At 30.4% G+C, this 24,503-nt stretch overlaps 3 protein-coding genes across 4 annotated transcripts; all 3 read left to right on the top strand.

Moving 5' to 3' along the window:
* The first annotated feature begins 1,887 nt into the window (after positions 1–1,887).
* Positions 1,888–4,709, top strand: LOC132731983 (perlucin-like protein). Its single transcript, XM_060718287.1, has 6 exons — positions 1,888–2,118; positions 2,304–2,431; positions 2,656–2,746; positions 3,239–3,340; positions 3,521–3,631; positions 4,074–4,709. Exons 1-6 carry the CDS (start codon positions 1,956–1,958, stop codon positions 4,085–4,087), a joined length of 609 nt encoding a protein of 202 aa, XP_060574270.1. The 5' UTR covers positions 1,888–1,955; the 3' UTR covers positions 4,088–4,709.
* A 2,202-nt stretch (positions 4,710–6,911) lies between these two features.
* On the top strand, positions 6,912–10,331 carry LOC132731973 (perlucin-like protein). Its single transcript, XM_060718278.1, has 6 exons — positions 6,912–7,143; positions 7,330–7,457; positions 7,677–7,767; positions 8,204–8,305; positions 8,492–8,602; positions 9,761–10,331. The coding sequence occupies exons 1-6, from the start codon at positions 6,981–6,983 to the stop codon at positions 9,772–9,774; spliced, it is 609 nt and encodes a 202-aa protein (XP_060574261.1). The 5' UTR covers positions 6,912–6,980; the 3' UTR covers positions 9,775–10,331.
* Positions 10,332–13,739: 3,408 nt separating this feature from the next.
* Positions 13,740–20,286, top strand: LOC132732006 (perlucin-like protein). 2 transcript variants are annotated; one of them, XM_060718345.1, is made up of 7 exons: positions 13,740–14,016; positions 15,402–15,632; positions 15,882–16,009; positions 16,820–16,910; positions 17,536–17,637; positions 19,422–19,528; positions 19,815–20,286. In XM_060718345.1, exons 2-7 carry the CDS (start codon positions 15,482–15,484, stop codon positions 19,836–19,838), a joined length of 603 nt encoding a protein of 200 aa, XP_060574328.1. In that variant the 5' UTR covers positions 13,740–14,016; positions 15,402–15,481; the 3' UTR covers positions 19,839–20,286. The 2 variants fall into 2 exon arrangements, with proteins under 2 accessions (XP_060574328.1, XP_060574337.1); XM_060718354.1 differs by lacking the exon at positions 13,740–14,016 and having other exon boundaries at positions 15,376–15,632.
* The last annotated feature ends 4,217 nt before the right edge of the window (positions 20,287–24,503 follow it).

Genomic DNA, 24,503 nt, shown 5'->3' with positions numbered 1-24,503 from the left:
AATTTGTAGAATTTTATGGGGAAAATGTGAGACAATGTGCTTCGAGTGTCCTTTTTTGTGTGTCGAACACATGAATGTTTACGAGTACATCGGTCACATCTCGTGAGACAAATGTGCCCAGAGACAAATGTGCGCCTACAAAGCTTGTTAAAAAAGTAAACTTGACTTAAATTGATTGCACTAATCTACTGAATTCAGAAAGTGGATGGAAATGAGAAATCAATCTCTATTTTACAGCATTGGAGGAAGAACTATGTTTTGGTATAACTTAATACATTTTGTTTCAAATGCATTAAATATGTTAAAATGTGTAATTAATAAAAGTTTCACTAGGTGACTATTTCCTCACAAACATCCTAATTAAATCGACTATTATTTCCTGAAACTTAAAGCAATTTAAAAGATTCATTGGTCCTTAGTTGTAAGTATGACTTCATCGTGGATGTAACCAACACGATCTTTTTTGTATGGAAAAACAATAGATCCTCTCCGAGAAAGGTAGAATATCAAATTCTTGAAATTAAGTGACAAGAATGTCAAGTTGATACCGTACCCTCTGTACCTTTTAATGAGCTAAATTAAAATGATACATAAAGATTGAAACGTTATAATTCATGATTCCGTAGGACTTTTAGATATAGGGCAAAGGTTTTCATGTATGGTATGTCAAGTAGAATGCTGTACCATCCGCAGGAAGCCGTTAAAAATGTCCTCCATGTGTAATATATGTAACATTTATTACTGTTTAAGTATGAAACTGTATTTGTTTTACTTTGTTTTATGCATACTAGTACATTATAATAATAATAACGTTTCTGGATATACAAGTCTGTAAAAAAGCAAATTATTTCAATAAGAATATAAGAAGGATGTTTGCATTTAAAGTTTTTTCTCTTCATTTTTAAAGTTGTTAACGTTTAAGCACATTTGCAAAGTTAATTTTATTCTATATTGTAAATCACTTTGTAGTAAGGATAACAACTTGCATAAAAACTGCACACGCATTGACTCAGCGGCCAATGAAAAAATAACTGACGGCACTGACGGCCCCGGTAATTACAAAACACAACAGTCAAACGACAACGTACTCGAAAATGAAAAATAACATAAGAAAACTGGTTTCTTACGTAAAATGAGTGACAAAACTTGGAATAACCGAATTAGTGACGCTTGAAAAAAAAAGAAATATCGCTATAAATTTAATGCATGGTCGGGCTTATAATTTGACCTCGTGTTTCTGCAGATGTAAATGAACGGGAAAATGCATTGATTCTTTATCATTTATGTTTACAATTAATAGCTTCCATTTTAATTCAGCATTGTTTTATGTGATCAGTCGAGAGAAAACGTTTCAAATAGGATAATAATAGATTCGTCTATTAATTCACTGCCAGAGAATTTGTAATTTGTTTTCAGGTTACATTCCTCCTCGATACTATACCCCACCTTAAATGTCAATCAGAGGTATGTTCTTACATTTATTATGGTCCCAAAAGTCTGCATGCAAAACACATCGACCACCTTTCCAAACGACAATAGTAACAATGGAAAAGGAACGAAAGGGAGAAAAATTAAGTCTTACTCCTGTCCGTCATAATTCATGCATTTACGTTAACACAATAAAAGATACAGAGATACAAACTTTTGAGTTGTGAGCAACTGTTAGCCAAACGTTTATAAGTGAGTGAGCAAATGCACAAAAGCTATTGATCCGGACATAAATTTTTTTGTCTTTTCAAGTCCATTTTTTTAAGAATGAGTCGGATGGGAAAGATTGATTGATAAACGTAGTTTTCCCAATACACTGATTCAAAATATCACGCATGATGAAGCAATGGATGTGATAAACATCTAAGGCATTTAAAGATATGTTAAACAACTATTTAAGCCTGCATTAAATTTTGAAATTCATTTAATCGCGTGAGTCTGCCAAAATCACAAACCTAATTTAAAAAATGAAGATAATTTTTGCCGGTGCGCTTATAGTCTGTGGTTGTTTCACAACTGTTAAAGCAAACGATGTGTGCCTTAACGAGACAGAATATGATTTTTACATGTTAGGGAACCTTGTTAATGATGTTGAGAAAAGGATAAAGTCTTTGAGAGATAATGTCAAAGGTTTGATTTATAACTGATAATTTAAAGTTCTATTAAAAAAACATATGTTTTAGAAATAGTCTTACATCAAAATAGATTTATCTATATTTATAAGCCTGCAATTGCATAAATGCAAAGACGTATTGATACAAAATTAATAAATTATAGTTATTTTTCTGTATACATTTCACTGATTTTATTCATAGAAGTGATAAAAAAGAAATGTCCCGCGGCGCCATGTCCTGACAGCTCATGCGGTGACGAATGGGTTTCCTACAACATCTCTTGCTACTATTTTGGGGATATTAAAACTGCAACATTTGAAGAAGCAAGGGCAAGTATCATTAAAGTAAATTGAAATATCTCGTTTAACTTCAACCAACAATACGTTAGAGCTACTAATAAAAGACTTTGTGTTAATAGAATTTCAAGAAAATAAAAGCAGGCACTTTTTCGGTTAGTAAAAAATACCAAAAGCAAAATTACTTTAAAAAATGACTATACTCAAAGGAAAGAAACAATTTTTAACTATTATATGTAAATGCTTTAATCTTTCAGCAATTCTGCAAGCAAAATGCTGCTCATCTTTTGCACGTTGAAGATAATGCAGAAAACTCCTTCATTCTCAGAATGCTCGGTCGTTTTAAATGTGAGAAATATATATTCTTTAATTTTACACCAATAATCATAGTTTTTGAAATGTCTTCTCATAGTTTCCAAACTCGTAAAACGATGTTTTATACCTCGTTTTATATCATTTTTTATCATTAAAATTAAATTGAACACATGAACTTACATCAACTTGCATGTGAATTGATGAAAAAGACATGAATGTTTGATCCATATCAATAAAATTGTATTCAAATACGTAGGAAGCATCGTATGGTAAACAAGAGTAGGAAGCTTCGTATGGTAAATAAAGTAGTTACAAATTACGTTAAGGTACGTTTTTGTATGCTTTGATAATTGAGTAAACTATCATCAAATAAATTGATCAAACGATGATTCATTTATTAATGGTATTTAATGGTAATTAATTAAGTAATTAACGGAATCAACTTAAGATAGCTAATAGATTATATTATTTTAATATCTAGTATATCTGGTTACGTTACATCTTTAAACAATTATTTATACATAGCAAGCAACAGTTGGTTTAATGGATTAACCGACCAAAGTATAGAAGGAAATTGGAAATGGATAGACACAAATGCACCGGCAAGATTTATTAAATGGGCACCCGGTAAGTAAAATTTACCGAGTTAGTATTATTTTCTACAGTAAAAATGTATATGATTTGTCTCAGATAAAATGTTTTCCAATTCGTTTATAAACACAACGATTGTTTATTTTTAGCCAATACCTGTTACATAGCACAACAAATTCTGTTTTAATTACATGGTAATTTATTTTTGATCTTAAGGTCAGCCAGAGGGACGCACTGTTGAAAATTGCGTTATTTTTTATCAAAATGATAATTATCAGTGGCATGACGCACCATTTGCAAGAAAATATTCATTTATTTGCAAAAAAGGTCAGTATGATTTAACACACAAAATTTAAAAAGAGTAAACATAATTGAATAATTATACAAAATAAATAAACAAAAATATTTATAATTATAGAAATTGTTGTCGGAATGCAGGCGTGTTTTATTTTTCATGTACAAAAATCACAATAAAGAAATTTGACGTTATGCTTAAATTTATTGAAAACCGTTTCTTGATTTGATACTTTGAATGAAAGAAATTGATACCTTATTAGATGTTTGAAATTTTGCATACAAAACATTTGATGCCAAATAGGAAACAAGAAAGTAAATATTGATTTCATTATAATTGGATAGAATAAGTGTTTATACAGTGCGAACTATAAAAAATAACATTTACTTCAATAATACTCATTTCATGCTTTATTTTATGCATGACCATAACGAATAAAATAATATGCATAATGTTTTCAATGTTTTCTTTCAGGAAAATCTCTGTGAATGTTGAATGAGTCTACAAACATTGACGCTGGCTATTCATAAATATAACATACAAATGTACTTTAAATAGCTAGAAATGTGAACGTCTATAGGTTGTTTTGTGTGCGTGTTTTTATGTACATAATAAAATTAGTTGCTGTATATACTTTTCTATAAACATTATCTTTGTTATACTACGGACATCAAATGTACTCAATATTAGGTGTGGCAATCTTTTTTTCCCCTCAAATTTTGCTGGATAATAAATGCGAACTCTTATTTACAAAAATATTTAACGAGTCTGATTTATGTACATAATTCATACATTTTTTGTTGAAATACGAGCGTCTAATTTGTTAGTGACTTCTTAAAATAGAGTTAGTTCGAGGTACCACTTGCAATATGATTGGTATTTGAAGTATTTCTGTTTCCTCCTCAGACTTTTGTTCACACAGTTTACGTTTCCTGTATGTGTCATGCTCTTGCAATATGTTTAAAAAACAATCTGTATGAAGTATTTTTATTTCGATTCTCGGGCAAGGCAATATTTCTCCGTCACAAATAATCTCAGATATTAAGTCTGGTAGTCTCTCATCGCTGACTCAAAAATGATGGGGGATTAATAATCCATTACTTCTGGATTTTAAGTATAGATCGCTTGATTGTATGACGATCACTTACGCGTAATTTGTACAAACACAGTTTTAAAATTGAAAATTGAATAACAAAAATACGCAATTTGTTTCAGGGAAAATAAAACTTGTCTCTTTGATTCTTTGTAAGTGAAAGAAATATTAAAGTAGATCTAAATACAAAAAGTGCAACTTTTAAATATATCAAATATCAAGAGTATACACGTCATTGTTGGAACCAAAAAGTGGTTATCAGTCTATAAAATGAAAAATAGCCAGCCCCCCCCCCCAGCCCTTCTGGCCCTACTCTGCCGTGTAAGATTTTAGTATAAACGTGCTTAAAGATAATGACATAATCAGTGTCTGAGATGTTTGGATTGCCCTAAAGTAAAATGTTCAGTGTACAGCTGAAGTTATTTAGACGACTGTGTTATAAATTTTGTATATTTTCATTTAAGCGTCGATAAACCAAAATAAAAGAAAAAAGAATGAAATTAGTCCGCATACAGATAACGTTGTTGGAGAATTATTTCATAAGTAAAAGCAGCGTTTGTTTCGTGCTTAATCTTTCATGGAGTATTAGAAGTTTCCGTCCACCATGATCAAAATATTTTGATGTAAACTTTGCATATAACGTGAAAGACAATTCCGTATAGTAAGTGGTTATTTGTTCCTATCATCTATTTCAGTCGGGAAAAATACGTACTGCGCCAATTATTTCGCTTGTATCGTTTGAACTCCTTCATTTATAGCGTGTGTTTGTTAGTCTGATATAGGCGACAGAAAATATTCAGGCGTAATACCGTATTTAAATTTGTCAAAAAATAAATCCAAATATTCTTCATTTTTTTTAAGTTTTTCAATTAAAATAATCCTGTTGCTATAAACTATTCTAGTTAATTTGTTCATAATCAAATAAATCATAAATAACAAAAATTAACATTGTAACAAATCGAGAAGTATCTAAATTAAACAAATTACAACAGAGTGATTTGAGTAATCATATCAATGGTAGACTTATCTTATTTAAAATAGCATGTCTGAACACTAGCTCGCCAGTCAATCATATGAACACCTCTAAGAATTTTAAGGAGTTTTACTGGTATAAATACATCTATGTCAACTGACTAGGAAAATTCCTAAACATCTTCAAATCCTGTATTCTTTAATATTGCATATACTTTCGGCGACCAATTAATATTAATAGCATTTTTTGTTATTGACTTAAAATATTTGATCTGTAACAGTAGTAGTAAGAATATATTTATCCTAAATTCGGCCATATTATTTAAGCCAGTATTTAATTTAACGTACATACCTATTTATGTACAATGGGAATATGCCAAATTCTGCATGCAAAGACGTATGTTGTATGTTTCTTATTAAGCAACCATTAACTTATATTATAAGATTCATTCATCGCAATCTTGTATAAAAAATTTCGCACGCAAATATACATTTACGGAAAACAGAAGCATGCTTTAACAGAAAAAATCACACGAACACGCCCCCTTCTGCACCGTTAAAAAGCAATGCATGCTGAGTCAGAGCTGACAATCATGAGGGCCCCGGAAATCTCAAAACACTATTGTCTTATGACATCGCATTTCGAAAATGAGAAAAAAATCTTTTATTTACTTTAATTTAATACTAAAAACGAATGACGAAACGTGGAATTACCGAATTACTTGTACTATAACAAGACTAGTGCTAATGCATGCATTGACTTTAATGTGTCTTCGTGCTTTGCAAATGTAAATGTATGGACAATGCATTAACGTCCTATTATCTTTTTTTTACAGGGAACAGCTTCCTCTATAATTCAGCAATGTTTTATAAGATCAGATGAGAGAATATTTTTGAGATACGATTATGTACCACAAGCCCGCTCGTACATGAATGATGGTCCTTTATCGTTTAAACAACATTTTTTTCCATTATTGGTTGATATTGCACAATTAAAATTATTATTCATGAAACAAAGTGAGTGAGTGAGTGAATGAATGATTGAAATATATCGGTCCGAAAATAAATATATTAGTGTCCTTTCAACTCAATTTTTTTGTGAAATTGGGTCGAGCGGGAAAGATTGTTTGATTAACGTAGTTGTCTCAATGCACTCTTGCAAAATATCACGTATGTTCATCCAAGCAATGTATGAGATAAATATCTTAGACCTCCCTCTTAAGATATGGTAAACAACTATTTAAGTCTGCTTTACATTTTGAAATTCATTTGAAATCGCGTGAGTCTGCCGAAAACACAAACATAATTTTAAAAAAATGAAGATAATTTTTGTAAGTGCGCTTATAGTCTGTGGATGTTTTACATTTGTCAAAGCAAACGATGTGTGCCTTAACGAGACAGAATATGATTTTTACATTTTAGGGAGCCTTGTTAAAGATGTTGAGAAAAGGATACAGTCTTTGAGAGAGAACGTAAAAGGTTTGATTTATAACTAATTATTAAAAGTTCTATTGAAAATAAAATGTTTTAAAAATAGTCTGCAACCATTTTGATTTTTTTTTATAATTAAAAGCCTGCAATTGCATACACGCAAAGACGTATTGATACAAAATTAACTAATTGTTAGTCATTTTTCTGTATACATTCCACTGATTTTATTTATAGAAGTGATAAAAACGAAATGTCCTGCGGCGTCATGTCCTGTCTGTTCATGTGGTGACGAATGGGTTTCCTACAACTATTCTTGCTATTATTTTGAGAATACCAAAACAGCAACATTCGAAGAAGCAAGGGCAAGTATCATAGCTATAAACTGAAATGTCTTGTTTCACTTCAACCAATACTTTATGGCTTATAATTAAATACACTGTTTTAATAGAATTTCAAGACAATAAAAACAGGCCCTTTTATGTAAGTAAAAATATAACAAAAGCAAAATTCCTCATAAAATGACTATACTCAAAGATGAGGAACAATATTTAACTATCATTTTGAATTGTTTATTCGTTTAGCAATTCTGCAAGCAGAATGCTGCTAGCCTTTTGTACGTCGAAGACAATGCAGAAAACTCCTTCATTCTCAGAATGCTCGGCCGTTTTAAATGTGAGAAATATATTTTCTTTAATTTAATACCTTTAATCATTGTTTTTTAAATGTGTTCTCATAGAGTAAATGCTCGTTAATCGATTTTTAATTACTTGTTTTATATCATTAGAATAAATTGAACACATAAACTTACATAAACATGCATGAGAATTGATAAAAAAACATGAATATTTGATCCATATCATAAAATTACATTCAAATAAGACAAGAGGTGGACGCTTCGCATGGTAAATAAAGTAGTTACAAATAACGTTAAGGTACGTGTTTGTATTCTATGAAAAATAAGTTAACTGTCATCAAATAAATATTAATCGATGATTCATTCATTCATTCATTAATGGTATTTAATGATATTTATAGCTTATAGATTATATTATTATAATATCTAGTATATCTGGTAACGTTACATCTTTAAACAATTATTAATAAATAGCAAGCAACAGTTGGTTTAATGGATTAACCGACCAAAGTACAGAGGGAAATTGGAAATGGATAGACACAAATGCACCGGCAAAATTTATTAAATGGGCACCCAGTAAGTGAAATTTACCGAGTTTTATTTTCTATAGAAAATGTATGATTTGTCTCAGATAAAATGTTTTCCATTTTGTTTATATTATAAACAATTACACAAACAACGATTGTTTATTTCTAGACAATACCTATTACAAAACATAAATTCCGTTTTAATTACACGGTTTTATTAATTTTTGATCTTTAGGTCAGCCACATGGTCGCACCGCTGAAAATTGCGTTGTGTTCAGCAGTAGTGATAATTATCAGTGGCATGATGTACCATGTGCAAGCAAATATTCTTATATTTGCAAAAGAGGTCAGTATGATTTAACACACAAAATCTAAAAAGAGTTAACATATTTAAATTATTATACAATATAAATAAACTAAAACATTTTTCTATATAAACAAAGAAGGCCCGAAGCATGCATTATTCTACAACAATGCAATCGCCGTTCTTAATACCCCCCTGTGTATTTTCACATTTAGAGCGCCACTTTGTTTGAAAAATCTGACAAATAAAAAACATTTTTTGTCGAATTTTGTTGTGAAAACGATCTAGAATGAAAGAAAATGGTCTAACTAAGAAAATGAATCCGAACACCAATATCTTTAATTCAGTCGTTAACGCTGTACAGACGTTTAAAGTGTTGTTTACGTGACGTCACAATGTAGCGCCAAACAGCACGTGCAAAACAATTAAATACCTTATTTTAATGTCGCAAACGAGTTATGTTTTACATTTTTTTCACTTTTAATAATTTGTTTTTCGCTTGAAAAATTATAGAGTGAAATAAAATAAACAAACAAAGTTTTATCAACGTTTTCAAAATTCGTTATTCTCAAAATGTTTCTACACACGATAGATTTAACGACAGTTTTTTGCAACCCACTGGAACAGCCTTTAAAGAACGTTTCTATTGAAAACTCTGAGGCGAAAAAAAAATTACCACCAAGCATTAAGTCCAACTTAATAATAATAATTATATTTTTCTTGACGTGTTAGAATGAAAAAAGATTTAAATTCTTCGAGCATTATTGTATAATAATGTACGTTTTTCGTTCAAATGCTTTGTAATTAATCACTCAGGCCTATCGGCCTTCGTGATTATATTACTACGCATTTGAACTCAAACCGTGCATTATTCTACAACAATGCACTCAGAATTGATATCTATTTCCTAAATAAAAAAAATTTACGTTTTGCTTAAATTTTATGAAAACCGCTTCTTAAGTTCTTTTTACTTTGAAAGAAATTGGTACGTTATGATATGTCAGAAATTTTAAATACAAAACATTTGATACCAAATAGGAAACAAGAAAGTAAATATTGATTTCATTTTAATAGGATAGAATAAGTGTTCATACATTGCGAACTATTAAGAAAAACATTCTCTTCAATTACATTCATTTCATGCTATATTTTATGCATGACCATAACGATTAGAATAATATGTATAATGTTTTCTTTCAGAAAAATATCTGTGAATGTTTAATGAGTCTACAAACATTGACGCCGGCTATTCATAAATATTACATACTAATGTACTTTAAATAGCTAGAGATGTGAACTTCTATGTAATGCGTTTGTATGCGTGTTTTTATATATATAATGAAATTAGTTGCTGAATATACTTTTGTCAAGCAGCATTATATAAGCATTACCTTTGTTATGCAATGGAAATTAATTGTACTCAATATTTAGTGCGGCAATCTTTTTTTCTCTCAAATTTTGCTAGATAATAAATGCGAAATCTTAATTATCAAATAAATTGGACGAGTCTGATTTATGTACAGAATTCATTACATTTTGTTGAAAAACAAGCGTTTAATTTATAAGTGACTCCTTAAAATAGAGTTAGTTCGAAGGACCACCTGCAATATGATAGGTATTTAACGTATTTTTCTGTTTCTTCTTCAGCTTTCTGTTGACACAGTTTACTTTTCCTGTATGTGTTGTATTCTTTCAATATGTTTAAGAAAGACTTGAATAAAAAAGTCTATATAAAATATTTTGATTTTATGAATAAAAAAAACTATAAAAATACTTTGACTTTATTAAATTTTTTACAACAATATAAGTCTTTTCCTTCCCATCCCCGCTAAAATCAATAGGAATAATATTGGATTTGTAATCCTGAGGGCACTTGTTCGATCCTCGAGCAAGGCAAAATTTTTCCATCACAATTGATCTCAGACATTACGTCTAGTAGACATTTGTCGTTTACTGCTAATACAAAAAAACAACTGGGGATTGGTTATCGGTCACGTACGGAGAATTGAACATTGCTGGTTAGTTATCCAGGAAATTCGACTGTTTGAACCAACCATCGACAAATGATCGAAATATGTTAAAAATCGGCGTAAAAACAGTCAAACAAACGAACAAAGCTACGAAACATTTGTTCTTATGAAAACGAAGATTTTTCATTTGCGTTCGTTTAATATTAAATATAAATATTGTAGACTATATAAAGATATTTCAACATTGCTTCTAGAATACTATTCTGGGTCTCGTACAATGTATGTGGTTCTCTTTTTGAGATTTCAAACATTATCAATGGAACCACTGTCAAGCCACTACTCAGTCACGACTATAGGTTCAAATCCACTAGGATTTTCTTTTGTCACGCCTACGAAAGGATGATAGTTTTACTCAGGTGCTCGGTCGTGCATGGAATATTGCACGGAGATGCGCCTAAAGTATTCCTAGACAAGAAAATCTATTACATCGCCATTGTGAATTTAAATAAAACTACAAGATTGTAAATGTAACATACAAGGGCCATTTAAAATTTTTGTCTTAAAACAGATACATATGCAGGAGGAAGAAGGAAATTAAGTTGGACACAAACAAAAAAATAAGTCACGCTTTTTCAAGGGTTTAAAATCTCTTAATATATAGAATAAATTGTGTTGAAGTAGAACTTCATTATACTAAAAAAGGTTGATAATGTTTCAAACATTTAACAAAATGTCACATTTGAATGCATAAAATCGTCATCATTTTAATTATCATTGTATTAAATAACATTAATTGTTCTTATTAACATTAGAACAATTAGTCAGAAATTAGTCTGAAATAACATATCACTTCAAGGGTTTAAAAATGAAGAATGAAATTATCTGAATGTAATTAACATATATACCTTATGATGAAAGCTAAATATATTAGAATTACAACTGTCTTGTTTACAATTATGGCTATTATTATTACTACTACTACTATTATTATTATTATTATTATTATTATTATTATTATTATTATTATTATTATCATCATCATCATCATCATCATTATTATTATTATTATAGTAAAATCTTTTTTGTTTGAAGATTTTTTCTCTCAACGTGCTCTTTGTTAGTTTTTATTTCGCCCTTTGTCCGTCAATGACTGTCTTTGAACTATATCTGAACTTTGATTTTAAATAAACTTCGCAGCAATGGTCCTTGAGTGGCCATTATCAATGTTGTTTAAACATTTCTGGTTGGTTGCATAAAAAGGTCACAGGACGAAATAACGTTATGAAACCAATATTTATTCAGACAATTATCATTTTAGGACATAACACAAAAGTGCATTCAATGAAATGAAACTAAGTGTGTTGTCAATATATTTCGAGCGATGAACAAAACTTATTAAAAATGAATGTACTATGATAAAATTTTGACATTTGTTTTAAAATTGTTTTTTAATTTTGCAAAGAATGGAATACGAAAACACAATCCTTTATTGTAATATAAAAAGTACTGAACAAAAGTAATACAATAACAATACACAAATAGTTACTTCTAAATGAGACGGAATTATAGTTCTTTGGATTTATTATAGTATATACGTAAGAAACAGGAAATTAACGATTGCCATGTATGTTCAACACCCTTTGTGACATTGTTTATAAAAATGTAATTAACTATGGCGTTTTTAAAGTATTACACATCTAATTCATGAATCATGAACAACAGAATCTTGTATATCAAACAGGATTATCTACCGTTTATACTGGCGCTAGAAAACTCTATCTTATACCCCCATGTAAGACAAGTCGCGTGCTTTAAATAACACCATTTCCGCACGCCTTTTATGAATGTATTTATTGAATAGTTTTTAGGATGAACCGTTATGAATGAAGTTGTAAGTTCATACGCTTAGAAAAAAATGCATAATGAGAATATCAGTTTAGTAACTGCTATTCTGAAAATAATTAATATGTAATGTTGAAGGAAAAGAATAAAACACCGCTTTTCTGTAATGACGGGTAAATCTATTTCGAGGTAAACTGTCTACAGAGGTAACGAGTAATCAAGAATCGTTGCTATCGATGAAGCGTGGTTGAGGTCGTATGAACCGGAGCTAAAAAGACAATTAGCTGAGTGGCACACACCAAGCTTCACTAATTCTCATTAGTCACAAAGTCACAAGGTCGATAGTTGTAAAACCTTTAGTGGGAAATACTTTGAGGAGGCAATCGCTGAGCCAGGTAATCCGTAGAAAGAGACCCGAACCATTGGCAGCCGATACAATACTTATACATGACTACGCAACATAGCACGGCGCGCATTGCTAGAGCGTTATGATAGGGAAACCATTAACCATCCTATTCCCCAGACAGAAGTCCCAGCGACTTTTTCCCAAACTTAAGGAGGAAATGAGGGGTATTTGTTATAATGATTTAGATGAAATTGACTTTGCTGTGGCAGCGAGGGTGGGGGTGCTTCAGAATTTGTATCTCTTGATAAAATCATAGTTTGTCGTTCGGATACGCATCGTCGTCATGATATTCATGTAATTACTCGCATTCGAACTTCAAACAGTGATTTAAACTTTACTAATGTTCAAGAACCCAAAGATGGCTTAGTTATATGGTAAATAAGTATTTTTTCAAGAAACTGTAACAAAACACAAGAAATAAGCTTTGGTTCATACGCATTTATTTAAGCTCGATAGCTTTTTAAAGTCTTCTATGATTACTTGTGTTTACAAATACTGAACTAAAATTTTTACTTTCGTACATTTTTTAAAATTACTTTCTTCTGAAATCATAATGAAGCCAAGTGACAAAATAGATTTATTTGCTTTTTCTTTTCTATTTTATTTCCGCAATGCAAAATTTAAGTAATAAATATCATCATTAAAAAAAGATATGAATACAGGATTTGAAAGCAGGAAGTTAATATCACAGATATTAATTTTCATTTTCTATTAATTCTCTCATAATACTTTCCTCATTTTTTATCATTAATTGTAGTAATGAATAGCAGTGTCATAATACATAACATTTTAAAACTTCCTGATCTCAACATCATTTGTACTGTAACCCCTCTAATTTAAGAACCCTACCCGTTTCCCTTTAATCAAAGATCCATATTTTTAACCCATCTAGTTCAGGAACCATTCCTGTACCCCATTGATTCAAGCATTATATCTTTTACCCCTCTGATTCTAGAACCATATCTTTAATGGTACGTCTGCGTCAACTTCGAACAGAATTTAACAACTTTAAAATCCAGCTCGCTGAACAGATAAATCGTATTGATCGTATTGACTTACAGATAAATGCCACTCAAGCAGAAATTAAAAGTTCTCAAGAAAGCAAAATGGTAGCCAAGAAACAGAACTTAAAGGGCTAAGACAAGCAATCAATAATAAATCTTCAGAAATCAACGCAGAAAACAGAAAACAAGATAAAGAACTTAACGAACTAAGACAAGAAATAGCGACAATTAAAGGTATTCTATTATTTTTTTTATCCTAAGATGACAGTGCTTATTAAGGTCACTCAACTAAGGTATTCTTTGATATGACTCAGTCAGAATTTTTTCAAGATATCTAAAACATTTGATTTAGGTCTATACCAATACTATGAACAAAATGTCAGAGCATTAAAAATGCTCACTACCCTTTGCCTTACTTATTACTTTGATTGCGCAAAATTTATTTACTTAATATATGGTGAAATTAAATTTATTAAATTCCTGGTGAAATCTCAAAACGAGCATATGATTGACTGAAGGAAAAAAATGATAGATAGAGCAATATGAACTGCTTCGTACGCACACATTTTCATATAAATGCTGCCCCGCTTCGAGTTGCAAGTTCGCTATAATGTTTGTTTTACAAAATAGTTATGCAAGCAACATATAGCGAACGAATCGAACAATATTGAGCGTGTTAATACATATATCTGGTTTTCAGTCATTTCCAACAACAGAGTTATAAACAAAAACATACGGTTTTCGTTCCAACATGGCGGCGTTTGTTTATATTTTGTAGGATACGACGCAGTTTTGATTCCCAGCCCTGTATATGATGGGATAAATATTATTTTAAACAACGAATTTATATAAAAAATTAAAAAATCATTTTAAAGCAGCATTGACTTGTAGTCATTTAATTAAATGAAAACGTTGAATAGTACAACATATTATGTTTACAAGATGATCGCATATTGATATCATTTTATTCAACTCGTTCAATAAATTTAGTTATATACCTAGACTTTTTCGATATTTTAAGTATATTTCGTCATTGTCATCAGGATACTTTAATACACATATTAACTCGAATTTTCTGACAAAACAGAGCTATTGCTACAGCCGTGTTGTCGTGGCGCTGCCGTTGCTGTTGCCGATTCCGTCCGAAACTTTAGCATTGTTTTTTTCTTTTTCTCAAGGGATTGTTTCAAACTTGGACCCAACAACTCTTTGGACAGGACCTTCAAGTACATCAGACTGAACTAAACCTTCACTCATAAAAGACCTTCACCCTGAATTTTGCTTTTATTTTTAGCTAGTATTGGCTGTGAATATATTCTTAATGAATGGATTATCTTCAATATACACGTAGGACAAAATTTACATGACAGTTTAAAAACAGAAAATGGAAAGACTCACATTATTCCATCAATTATCCATAATAAGTACAAAAATAAACCTTATTTATTTGAACACATTTTTTAAAAATATTTTTGCTTCAATATTTTTAAAAATGACGAAACGAAAACCTATTAATTTAAACTTTTAGTACGTGGCCTTCGTTATTGTTATATAGGAATATTAACAAAAAAATCTGGTACTATTCGTGATGAATAACAATGCGCAATAACCTTTCACAGCGACCTTTTGGTGTAAAGCATCAGTTGACTGGTCGGGCGTTTGAGGACAACACTGGTAAACCGTAAACGAACAACTGAAGATGATTTCTGTCAGCTGGATTTTGGTATTTGGATATTTTACGTGCACAAAAAGCTTGTGCCTTAATGAAACAGAATATGAGTTTTACATGATAAGCAACCTTGTCAAAGATGTTGGAGAGAGGATACAATCTTTGAGGGAAAATGTCAAAGGTTTGTTTATCATATCATATAAATAAAGACACAAGTTAAGTAATTCGTAATACTAGTAAGCCCATATTTATAACTCTAATAGTATTGCCATGATTTACTGGGTATCATCGTTTAAACAGTTGCGGCTTTATGTTGTATAACGTCTTCATACTAATGGCTTTATACAAAATAATCTAAATGTTTATTTATTTCGTTTCTCACAATATTTTCATTGATTTCATTTGCAAAATGAAACTATTTAATTAGCAGAGGTCGTCGAAGCAAAGTGTCCGAAATTGACATGTCCTCACAGCTCATGTGACGATGACTGGGTATCTTACAACGGGTCTTGCTACTTGTTTGAGGCTACTGAGACACGCAATTTTGAAGACGCAAGAGTAAGTTTCATATTTAGACTTCCTGTTAGTTAAAATTAGTTAGTTAAAAAATATCATAAAATAATTTTCAAATAAAAATAAGTTTTCAGAAATGAATAAACGTTTATGCATAAGCTTTAGATACTGCCATTCAAAACACGTCTTGTGATAGCAATATCCTATTTGGCATTCGGGTGCACATTATTTGATTGCATATTAGTCAATAATCAAATGAATTTCTTGATGCAGCCACTATATGTATATAGCATGTTATCATAGTATGTTCAGCAATAAAAGAATGCTCACTATACGTAATCACAATTTGAAATATAGAGGCAAAAATGACCAAAATAGCCATCTATAGGATATAACATGTTATAGATTTAAAGAAAATAGACATTTCAATATTTATATTGATATTATACTGCATATAAAGAAATATCTTTAAAAAGATAATGAGCCGTAATAAAACGAGTATAACCATTTCCACAATGATTAACATTAAACTATGACCTATGAACTATTGCCACATTTTTTAGGGAGAGGAAATTTGTAACTATTTTTACTGGCTATGTACTTGTATTTAATCATAGGTCATTTGAAAATTTTACCGAACCGCACAGTAAGCATGTATTTTCCATAAAGCTAAGTCATTGACTGTGTGATTTTATGGCTTTACTGTGGTGATAGTAATGAGCTTAAAATGACCAATGAAAATCCTGCTGTTATTCAGTATTATCCTATGTGTTTAACATGAAGTCAGGTTGAAATTAGACAGCCTCTGGGAGACAAATAGAAAACCAATAATGCATAAAAATCATTCGTTTTCAGATATTCTGTAAGCAAAAGGCATCTGTCATTTTGTATGTACAAGATGAAGCGGAAAATTCCTTTATCGTTAGAACTCTTAGCCGTTTTAAATGTAAGTGGTAGAGCTATTTCTTTTCCATAGAAAAATAATTTATTTAATATAGTTTTTCATGTATTGTTATAGATACATTTTTATACACAAGTAATATGTAAAAGAGGAACATTTAAACACTACAGAGTATATTTTTAGTGTTTCAATTGATTGTATTGAAAACTAAATTTTCATCTAAAAATCGTTATATCAAACTGTAAATAGGCCGCTATTGCTGATACGACTTCTACAACTCTTCGAGGATAAATAACTGACTTTGAACCAATCAAAGATACCAAAGATACCAATAATCAGAATGCAATATTACTCTCTCGTCTGTAAACACTTATGCTTTCGCCATAAAAAAAGCAAAATTGAATGGAATTTAACATTACGAAGAACCCTTACAGAATGCAATAATTCATAAGTTTTACGATAGTGAAATTGTGTACATGATCCACAAATGTTAATGAAAAAATATTATATGTATTGGATAAATTCTACCAAGTTGTTTCCGTACACCTTTTATGTAATGATTCATGTAATAATAATTATATTTTGCCTTCATGATGTACAGAATACTTAAAAACATATTCAGAAGTTAGATAAACAAAACATTGTTATAGCTTTTGCACCTTTCACATAGCCACAATTGATTGGTTTATGGGATTAAATGACAAGAGATTTGAAGGAAATTGGAAATGGACAGATACAAATGCGCCTGCCAATTTTATAAAATGGGCTCCTGGTGAGTATTGTATTAATTATGTATGAATGCATAATCATATTAATATTAAAAACTACAATTTGCATTTATCAAGTATTTTGTTCTTTTGTTATCTTCTTACGTCGGTTTTAGGGGTTGTAAAAATTACTGTGTTGCATTCTCTTTCAACCCATCAGATCTTTACTGTGTCTATATTACTCTCTCTTTAGGAAAAAAAGATCTCTTACATTGCATTTGCTTAAGGATTTTACATCACACCGTAATTGCTCGGCAAGTTATGGACCCATCTTGCAAACTTGCTGATTATCATTATCACCTCAGTGCATTAATTATACTGAAAAATGAGGTTTACTTGTTACCCTTGCTTAGGATAAGGAAGTTTGAGTAATCGGGTATAAAGTGATATTAAGACATGACAACATTTGTCAGTCTAAATATATTGATGACACGAAAAACACATATATATATATTATATATATATATATATATATATATATATATATATATATATATATATATATATATATATATATATATTATGACTTGTACAATCAATAAATCATATCTCGTTCAGTTCTCTGTTAATGCAAGTGTACCAAATGACTAAGAATAGTCACAATAGTTACATAGGTAACAGTATAAAATCTGGTCACGTGGTCTTTTTGCGAAATAAAATGGAATAAAAACGCCGCCATTTTTTTTCGTTCATTCTTATTTTCGACGTTAAACCCCGATAGGACATCAACATCTCTGGAGTAAATATGACACCCATAAAATTTAGTTGTTTGTACCCTGATGTTCTTTTCGTGTAAAAATATCTTTTTGTTGAATAGTCAAAAAGTAAACATCCATTTTCAACGGAAGTAATTGCAATGTATATAATTATGTGTCAAACTGGAACATGCAGACGATTTAAGCATGCAACAAAGGTTTATTTAACAATTTTAATAAGTGAAAAGTGACAGATATGCTGGACAGACATAGGATATCATCGTTATTTTGTCAAAAAGCATGCGAAGAATATTCTGGAAACAGAAGGATCAGATTTCACAGATCATAACCGTATAAATGGGTTGGTGTTTTGTATTCTAAATAAAACACAGCTTAGTGTATGTTTATGACTAGTATATATCATCACTTGCTTAAAGAATAAAAGAAAAATAAAACTTCTCAAGTAGGCCTAAAACACTTAAAACTTACTGTTGTTTTATTTTATTACAGTTAGATTTAGATGACAATTTCAGATCATCACAGTATTTTTGTTCGGGGTAATAAAATAAATAACACATGGGTTTGTGAGTAACAGTAAAAATATCATCCCTTATAAAAATACGCCTCGGGTAACAGTATTTTCCTTGGATTGATACTTTTAATGTTACCCACAAACCATTGTGTTATTCAAATACTGTTACTGTGAATAATATGTTTAAGTGAAAATATAACAAAAGTATAATGAATAATTTTCTGACTTTATGACACTGTATGTATAATGCTATCATAATTAAAATTATAATGATTTGTATTGTTATTGTATTCTATTGTGATGCGTTGTATAGTATTTCGTTTTATTGTATTGTATTGTAATGTATCAAATATTTTATTTTTTTTACAGGAGAATCGTTTTGATATTTCTTCATACTATGTTTTCACAGTATGCACATTATTGGTTTCAGTTAACGAATTAATTCATTTTTCAATCAAATAACAATATGAAAATTTAAAAGTTTTATGATTACAAAAGTATCATAATTATACAAAATCATTATAATTATAATAAAGTCTTATAATTATACAACATGAATCAGGGCAACCTGATGGTATCACACGACAGAACTGTGTTGTATACCATGTGAAGAATAACAATCGCTGGCATGATACAGAATGTGAAAGTAAATGTTCGGTCATTTGCAAGGTAAGATAATAATTATCATTTATAGTTCATAAAACTTTTATTTTCTATGTATTAATAATTTGGTTTTCTGCTGCATAGCACGTATACTATTGTTGATAAATAATGAAATATGAATTTAATTGCTTTTACGTTCACTGTTTAACAAGACGACATTAATGATTATTGTGTACATGTACCTGTATATGATACTGACTAATAATTTAAAAGTATGTTACTGATATTTGATTCCTTTTTGCAAAATATTCAAGGGTTATATATGTAATAGAGACATTCTGTTTTATTTCAGAAAAATAATAAACGAATAAATTGATCTACATACATTCTCAATAACATCAATGTGTTTCTTCGAACTATGTCACTGATATAGAGCAATGTAAGATTATGACATGCACACACTTTTTACTTTTGGATAAAGCCTCCTTTGATACATAAAAAACATTTTTCAATCTTGTTCATGTATCAAAATATTGAACGCGATTTTATAATACGTTTAAGAATGTAAATCTATTTACAATCATAAGATATATAAATGCTTTTCGTCATGCTATATATAGACTACTCTTTTAATCCACTTTTCAGTGACTGATATAACAATTAATTAACACATTTACATGAGAACGTAACATAATAACATACGATTACTAATTATATATGCACTTACTTACGGATCCATGAATTACCAAAGCTAGACAAAAATAATGTTCGCAGGTTTTTTGAAAATCTACATTTTAGGCTATGTAATAAACAGAAGTATATTCAGAAATGTTGTTTCTTTTCTTTGAGCTTTTGTGTCGCCACCACGGAGTAGTGGCGACATGTAGTAATAACTTCTCCATCGTCTGCCCGTCCGTCTGTCTGTCCGTCACGAAATTTGTCCGGTCTACTCCTCATAAACAACTGATACAATTTCATCCAACATTTACGGGAATGATAAGTACCAAGTCTAGTTACGCATATTGTTAGCAATTTCATGTTCAATGATTTTTGTCAGAGTTTTAGACCTTTAATTTTTTTTATCCGGATTACTCCTCATATACCACTAATGCAATTTCAATTAAACTTTACAGGATTGATCTGTAGCACGGGTTTTCCGGTTGAATGATTTTTGGGCCAGTTATGACCCTTGAATAATAGAGGTGTTTTTGTATGTTTCCAGATACACAAAAGCTTGTCCGGACTACTTTTCAAAAAACTACTGTTGCAATTTCACCCAAACTTTACAGGAATGATCAGTGTCATATCAAGTTATTCATATCATTGGATTTTTATGGTTCAGTGAATTTTGTCAGAATTTTGGCCGTTTAATTATTTTTATGTTTCGAAGTCTGTCAAGACTACTCCTCTTATACCACTGATGCAATTTCAATGTTACTTTAAAGGATTGATTGGTAGGTCAAGTACAGATTGCATAAATATTTCGCTTGACTGATGTCTGGTCCAGTTATGACCCTTGAATGAAAATAAAGTTGTCCGGACTACTCCTCTCACACCACTGATGCAATTTCAATGAAACTTTACAGGATTTATTGGCGTGTCAATTTCTTATGCATAATACACAAATCTTAATATTTTGCCTGAATAACTTTTAGCTATTGCCCTTGAATAAAAAATGTGTACACAGGTTTGTCTGAACTACTCCTCAGAAACTACTGGTGCAATTTGATCAAAACTTCAGGGAAATGATCAATACCATGTCTTGTTGTGCATGTCATCAACATTTTTGGTGCATTGGTTTTGTCAGAGTTTTGGCTCTTTGCATGATTTTAATTTTGAAATTTGTCCGGATTACTTCTGTTTTACCACTAATACATTTTCAATGAAACTTTACAGGATTGTGCATTTTACACAGGTTTTTAGATTGAATGACTTTTTGCCGAGATATGGCTATAATGAGGTGACACATATGTAAGCACTGATCGCCCTTGTTAATAATAATCAAAGATTCGTTTGGGTAATAAAGAGACTCCACGACGGGTAGATTAGTTTGTATCAAAATATTACTATTGAGCTATCAACAGTCAGATCAGACTGCCCGGATGTGCATGTTGGGTTGGCTGTATGTTTGTAGCAAAGGCTACGAACTTTCATTTCTAGCAGGTAAAGGTAAAAAAGAATCAAAGATTTTTTGTATTTTATTTATTAACCTATCATTACGTATTACATAAGCTCAAAACTTTCAATATTACAATTTACTTGTTTAAATATCATAAGTCGTTACACAAATGTTACATGACCGAAAAAGCATGGTATTTGATGAAACATAACACGGAAAGTTGGACAGTGTGTTTTAAATTGAAGCAGAAGACACTATAATATGTTTGACTCGGACGTATTACAAAAGCTACAAAAATATTTACATAATTCAAGTTGTATACATGTTGCTTATAGTTCTCTGCATTAGAGCTACTAATTTAAAACCACAAGGTCTATTATAATAATATGTCGTTCAGTACTTATTACGCATATCATTATAAACAAAACGAAAGCATACAAAAATGAAATTCACTATCTATATCACGTGCATTGAGACAATATGATCAAACGATATTAATGTATATGAATAAATCAGATTTGAAATGCTGGAGATTGAGCAACGGGGTAACACGTGACTCCTGTTGCAAATGAGTATAATAATCTAACAGAAAGAGAACGATGTAAGTATAAATCAAATGATGGAAATATATACACGTTTTGAACGTCTGTTTATGACAAATAATTGAATATGCAATACCTCTCACGCCCCTAGCTCCTGATTATTTGATCTTCAACACGGTAAATAAAAGTATTCAAGGTAATGATCACGAAGGGCCATATATATATTACAAAATAGGAAAGAACAAAATTCATGAAGAACAAAATATAGCACTACTGGATTAGAAGACGCCAAAGACAAATCTGAAACTTAATGCCAGCTCTGTTTGATTGAATCTGTTTCTGGTAGTCAATAAATGTTATTGAGTCACCAGCTCCAGCATAATTTAAAAACTCTGGGATATAAAAAATTGGAAATTGTTTTACTTTAGAATCATCCGCAGGTGTGTCCGGCAGTGATCGTAGAACCTTTCGTATCACATGTTCTTGTCGTTCCACAAAAAAAACGTGTATGATTCTTAAGTTAAGAATGTGTTTTCTAAAGAAAGAAACAATTGGCGGAACTAAATAGAATTAATAAAAAATATCGGTCTCAGCATTGTTTATCGTCTATTTAAACCGGTTTTGAAGTTTTGATGCTTAGGAATTGAGCACCAAAAGCCGTAGACATCGGTGGCTAAATATTTAGCATTATTACAACATAACTAGTGTTAAATAGTCTTCAGACTTTACACGATACAAACAATTTGAATGAAATTGTTGCATTTATCAATATTTTTTCCAATATAATACGTTACCATAGAAAGTTAGACATATTGAAACAAAAAAAGTATCTTTGCAAACATAATTATTGATAAATAATATTATCAAGTTTTTCTTATCATTATAATTATGATTAAAAATTTCCAATTACTAGTAGGTAGCAAAATTTAACTATTTCTTGGATTTTATCATTAAAATATGAGCACAAGCTTCAACTTACAATGTTTCGCACGTTAAAGGTTTGTAATGTAGAGCGGTAATATTACTCTAAAAGTTATTAATTATATACATATGTATAATTTAATCTTAAATAAATTTAAATGTCAGCCCATTAAAACTAAATAAATAAATTCGCCTCTGACTGACTTCTGCGTAGGTCATGTTGAAATTGAAATAAACATTACATAGGCACCTTATTTGATATTAACAAAAACTTGTGTGTGTCACATTTGTCTTTGTCATCTTCTAATCCAGAAGTGCTATATGTTCGATTTTCTTTCAACTTTCACAATCTATTCCGACGCAATTGCCGGTTATAACAGCAAGAAGGCAGTCGACGGGTGCTATTTCTAATACATCTATTAGTTATGAAGAATTCAACAACTTCTCATATTTATCAATTTTAGACGATACAGCGTGTATTGTAGAAGAAAATAACATTAATAGGAATATACTCACTCTAATACTGAACTCACAGGTATTTTTGGAGGTAATTCTTTTCAAAATCAATTTTTAAGCAGATATATAGCTTTATACACTTAAACATCAATATTTCCAATGAACATCTAACAAAACAACTACAAATTACCCTTATTTTCTATTAAGGTAATTAAATAAATACTAACTGTCAATCCTATGTAAGAAAATTATCCTATTTAAATATCAATTCATAAAATAATATAATTCTATCATAAGTGTATTCAGGTACAAAAATGTTTGAATCTCTGAAAAACTGGGGATCAGTAGATAGATAGATACTTTTATTTCCTCCAAAGATGAAGAGCATAACAGTATTTACAGAGTACCAATACAAGTATAATACAATTTAAATATTATGTAATAACATAGCAAAAGTATATCATAGCAGAAACAAAAATCATATATTGTGGGATTTAAATTGCTTGTTAATATATAATTGATATGATTAAAACTTTCATTCTATGGCAAAAAATAATTCGCCCCTGTTTTTTTTTTAGTTATTTATCGATCTTTTATCTTACAACTAAAATCTAGAAGAAAAATGGCAACTACAAGTGTATCCTTAAAATGATATAAGCATTTCTGGGGCGTCCGTGGCCGAGTGGTTAAAGTCGTTGACTTCAAACCACTTCCCCCTCACCGCTGTGGGTTCGAATCCCGACAGGGACTTTTGATTCTTTCATGTGAGGAAGCTAGCTTACGGAACGTAGGTGGTTCTACTCAGGTGCCCGTTCGTGCCTGAAATACACAAACAAAACAAAACAAACAAAATAAGCCTTTCTTCTTTGTATAGCTTTAACGAATTCGAAATTAAAGCTTTTAAAGAAGGAAACACATTTTATTGATTTCTTAAAAATAATGAAGGGGAATTGGCAAATAGTGCTAAATATAGGTATATATTCAGTTTTGAATAGTGTCAAAC

Source organism: Ruditapes philippinarum, unplaced genomic scaffold (assembly GCF_026571515.1).
Source record: "Ruditapes philippinarum isolate M1 unplaced genomic scaffold, ASM2657151v2 ctg2963_1_1_1_1, whole genome shotgun sequence".
Lineage (NCBI taxonomy): Eukaryota > Metazoa > Mollusca > Bivalvia > Venerida > Veneridae > Ruditapes > Ruditapes philippinarum.
Note: the sequence above shows the minus strand (reverse complement) of the source record. Positions and strands in the feature narration are given on the sequence as shown.

Coding starts and splice junctions, on each gene's coding strand:
- LOC132731983 (XM_060718287.1), top strand. CDS start 1,956: ATGAAGATAATTTTTGCCGGTGCGCTTATAGTCTGTGGTTGTTTCACA. Junction 2,119..2,303: donor TTTGAGAGATAATGTCAAAG/GTTTGATTTATA, acceptor TTTTATTCATAG/AAGTGATAAAAAAGAAATGT. Junction 2,747..3,238: donor AATGCTCGGTCGTTTTAAAT/GTGAGAAATATA, acceptor ATTTATACATAG/CAAGCAACAGTTGGTTTAAT.
- LOC132732006 (XM_060718345.1), top strand. CDS start 15,482: ATGATTTCTGTCAGCTGGATTTTGGTATTTGGATATTTTACGTGCACA. Junction 16,911..17,535: donor AACTCTTAGCCGTTTTAAAT/GTAAGTGGTAGA, acceptor CCTTTCACATAG/CCACAATTGATTGGTTTATG. Junction 17,638..19,421: donor TTTTATAAAATGGGCTCCTG/GTGAGTATTGTA, acceptor AACATGAATCAG/GGCAACCTGATGGTATCACA.
- LOC132731973 (XM_060718278.1), top strand. CDS start 6,981: ATGAAGATAATTTTTGTAAGTGCGCTTATAGTCTGTGGATGTTTTACA. Junction 7,144..7,329: donor TTTGAGAGAGAACGTAAAAG/GTTTGATTTATA, acceptor TTTTATTTATAG/AAGTGATAAAAACGAAATGT. Junction 8,306..8,491: donor ATTTATTAAATGGGCACCCA/GTAAGTGAAATT, acceptor TTTGATCTTTAG/GTCAGCCACATGGTCGCACC.